The sequence below is a fragment of the Sinocyclocheilus anshuiensis genome, unplaced genomic scaffold (assembly GCF_001515605.1).
Source record: "Sinocyclocheilus anshuiensis isolate Anshui unplaced genomic scaffold, SAMN03320099.WGS_v1.1 scaffold1626, whole genome shotgun sequence".
In the NCBI taxonomy this organism is placed as follows: Eukaryota; Metazoa; Chordata; class Actinopteri; order Cypriniformes; family Cyprinidae; genus Sinocyclocheilus; species Sinocyclocheilus anshuiensis.
Genome location: NW_015547254.1, coordinates 587,857 through 589,411, shown reverse-complemented (window position 1 = coordinate 589,411; position 1,555 = coordinate 587,857). Strand labels below are relative to the sequence as shown.

The 1,555-nt window shown below is 30.5% G+C and overlaps 1 protein-coding gene across 3 annotated transcripts in view; it reads left to right on the top strand.

Moving 5' to 3' along the window:
• The window catches only part of LOC107701667 (queuine tRNA-ribosyltransferase subunit qtrtd1-like), a 22,941-nt gene extending 22,230 nt beyond the window's left edge, over nucleotides 1–711 (top strand). For all 3 annotated transcript variants that reach the window (XM_016503721.1, XM_016503722.1, XM_016503720.1), the window contains exon 9: nucleotides 454–711. In XM_016503721.1, the coding sequence (XP_016359207.1) occupies nucleotides 454–691 (238 nt within the window). In that variant the 3' untranslated portion in view covers nucleotides 692–711. The remainder of the gene's footprint in view (nucleotides 1–453) is intronic.
• The last annotated feature ends 844 nt before the right edge of the window (nucleotides 712–1,555 follow it).

Sequence of the window (1,555 nt, the reverse complement as noted above, 5' to 3'; positions counted from 1 at the left end):
TTTGCATGAAATATTTTTAAACCTACTTTGAAACAGTTGCTGTTAGCTCCATATTATTGTTCCTATAAAAAAAAACAAAAAAACTTCCGGCTATAATCACCAAAATAAAGATCACATTGCATTGTTTGAAGATATGTTTCCCTTTTAATACCTTTTTCCTTTTTATTATTATTTAAATATTAATATATTTAGTTATATATTTCATTATATATTATATTTGTTAAATATTTATTATATTTGTTTAATATTTATTATTTATATATTAATATATGTTTTCTTTTATTTCAATAATTCTTATTTTTTTGATATATGTTGTTGCATTACAGACTTGTCCTTAGAATTATTTTTATTTTTTGCATTAAAGACACTTAAAAGTCCTTAAATTTAATTCCCTTTAACAGCTAGATACCCTGGTGTGACAATTAGCCTCATAACATTGTGTTTGACTTTCAGGTATCAAGATGATTTCAGTCCACTTGTTGAGGGCTGTGGCTGCTACTGCTGTAAAAAGCATATGAGAGCGTATGTTCATCATTTACTGGTGACCAGCGAGCTGCTCGGCGGTGTTTTACTCATGCTACACAACATGGCGCATTATCTTGGCTTCTTCAAAGCGCTGCGGGAGGCAATAGCCAGCGACCGTCTGCAGGACTTTAAAAATAGAGTGCTCCATTGCAGAGAAGGTGATTGAAATGATTGAAGGACTTCAGGCAAAAAGAATGAACAAAAGAACACCTACATCAGAGCATACTTAAGGCTTTGATTTCAGATTGTGTGTCTCATGAATATAAAGCTGGATTCTGATGCATGTGCTCTTGCCATGCAAAATATCAGACAAAAAGTGCTAATGTGAGTGACACAGCAAACCTTTTAAGATTCCCATGGCTCATCTCAGAGTTCGTTTATGGATTTAAATTTGCCGTCTGCTCCATCAAATGAAGAGTTTCACTTAGAAGGAGCATTAATAATGGTGAAATTGCCTCTTTAAAGAGCAGCACTTGCTCAGATTCTCTCTCTAAAGCCCTGAAAAATTACCACCTGCTGTTTTGCTCAGCACATATTTTTCTGACGAGTTATATTTTTATTATTGGAAAGTGCTGCATTTTATTATTTCTTTCTTACAATAATGGTATTGTATAATATTTATTATTACACATTACTATTATTGTTTAGATTAAATTAAAATTTTCAAGTTTTAAGTTTAACATTTTTCTTTAAACCACAATGCAAATCTAGGTTTTTGACTTTTTTGTATTTATGTTTTTCCGGTCTTCACATTCCTTTTCATATTATTTTTTAATTTTACAATAAATGCACAACAGTCACTATAAACATTTTTGTTGTGACTATATTCACAATATAGCACAGCCTAAAGTGCCTCATTGTTTTTTTTTTGTTTTTGTTTTTTTAAGTTTCATGTTAAATCTGTGTATATTGTAGCATGGATAAAATGCTGTATCAATTTTAATTGTTTTATGACATTTATTATTAAGGATGCAGGAGTGCATTTGACAGTGAGTAACATATTCATTTGGTAGTTCTTTTTATTTAGTGC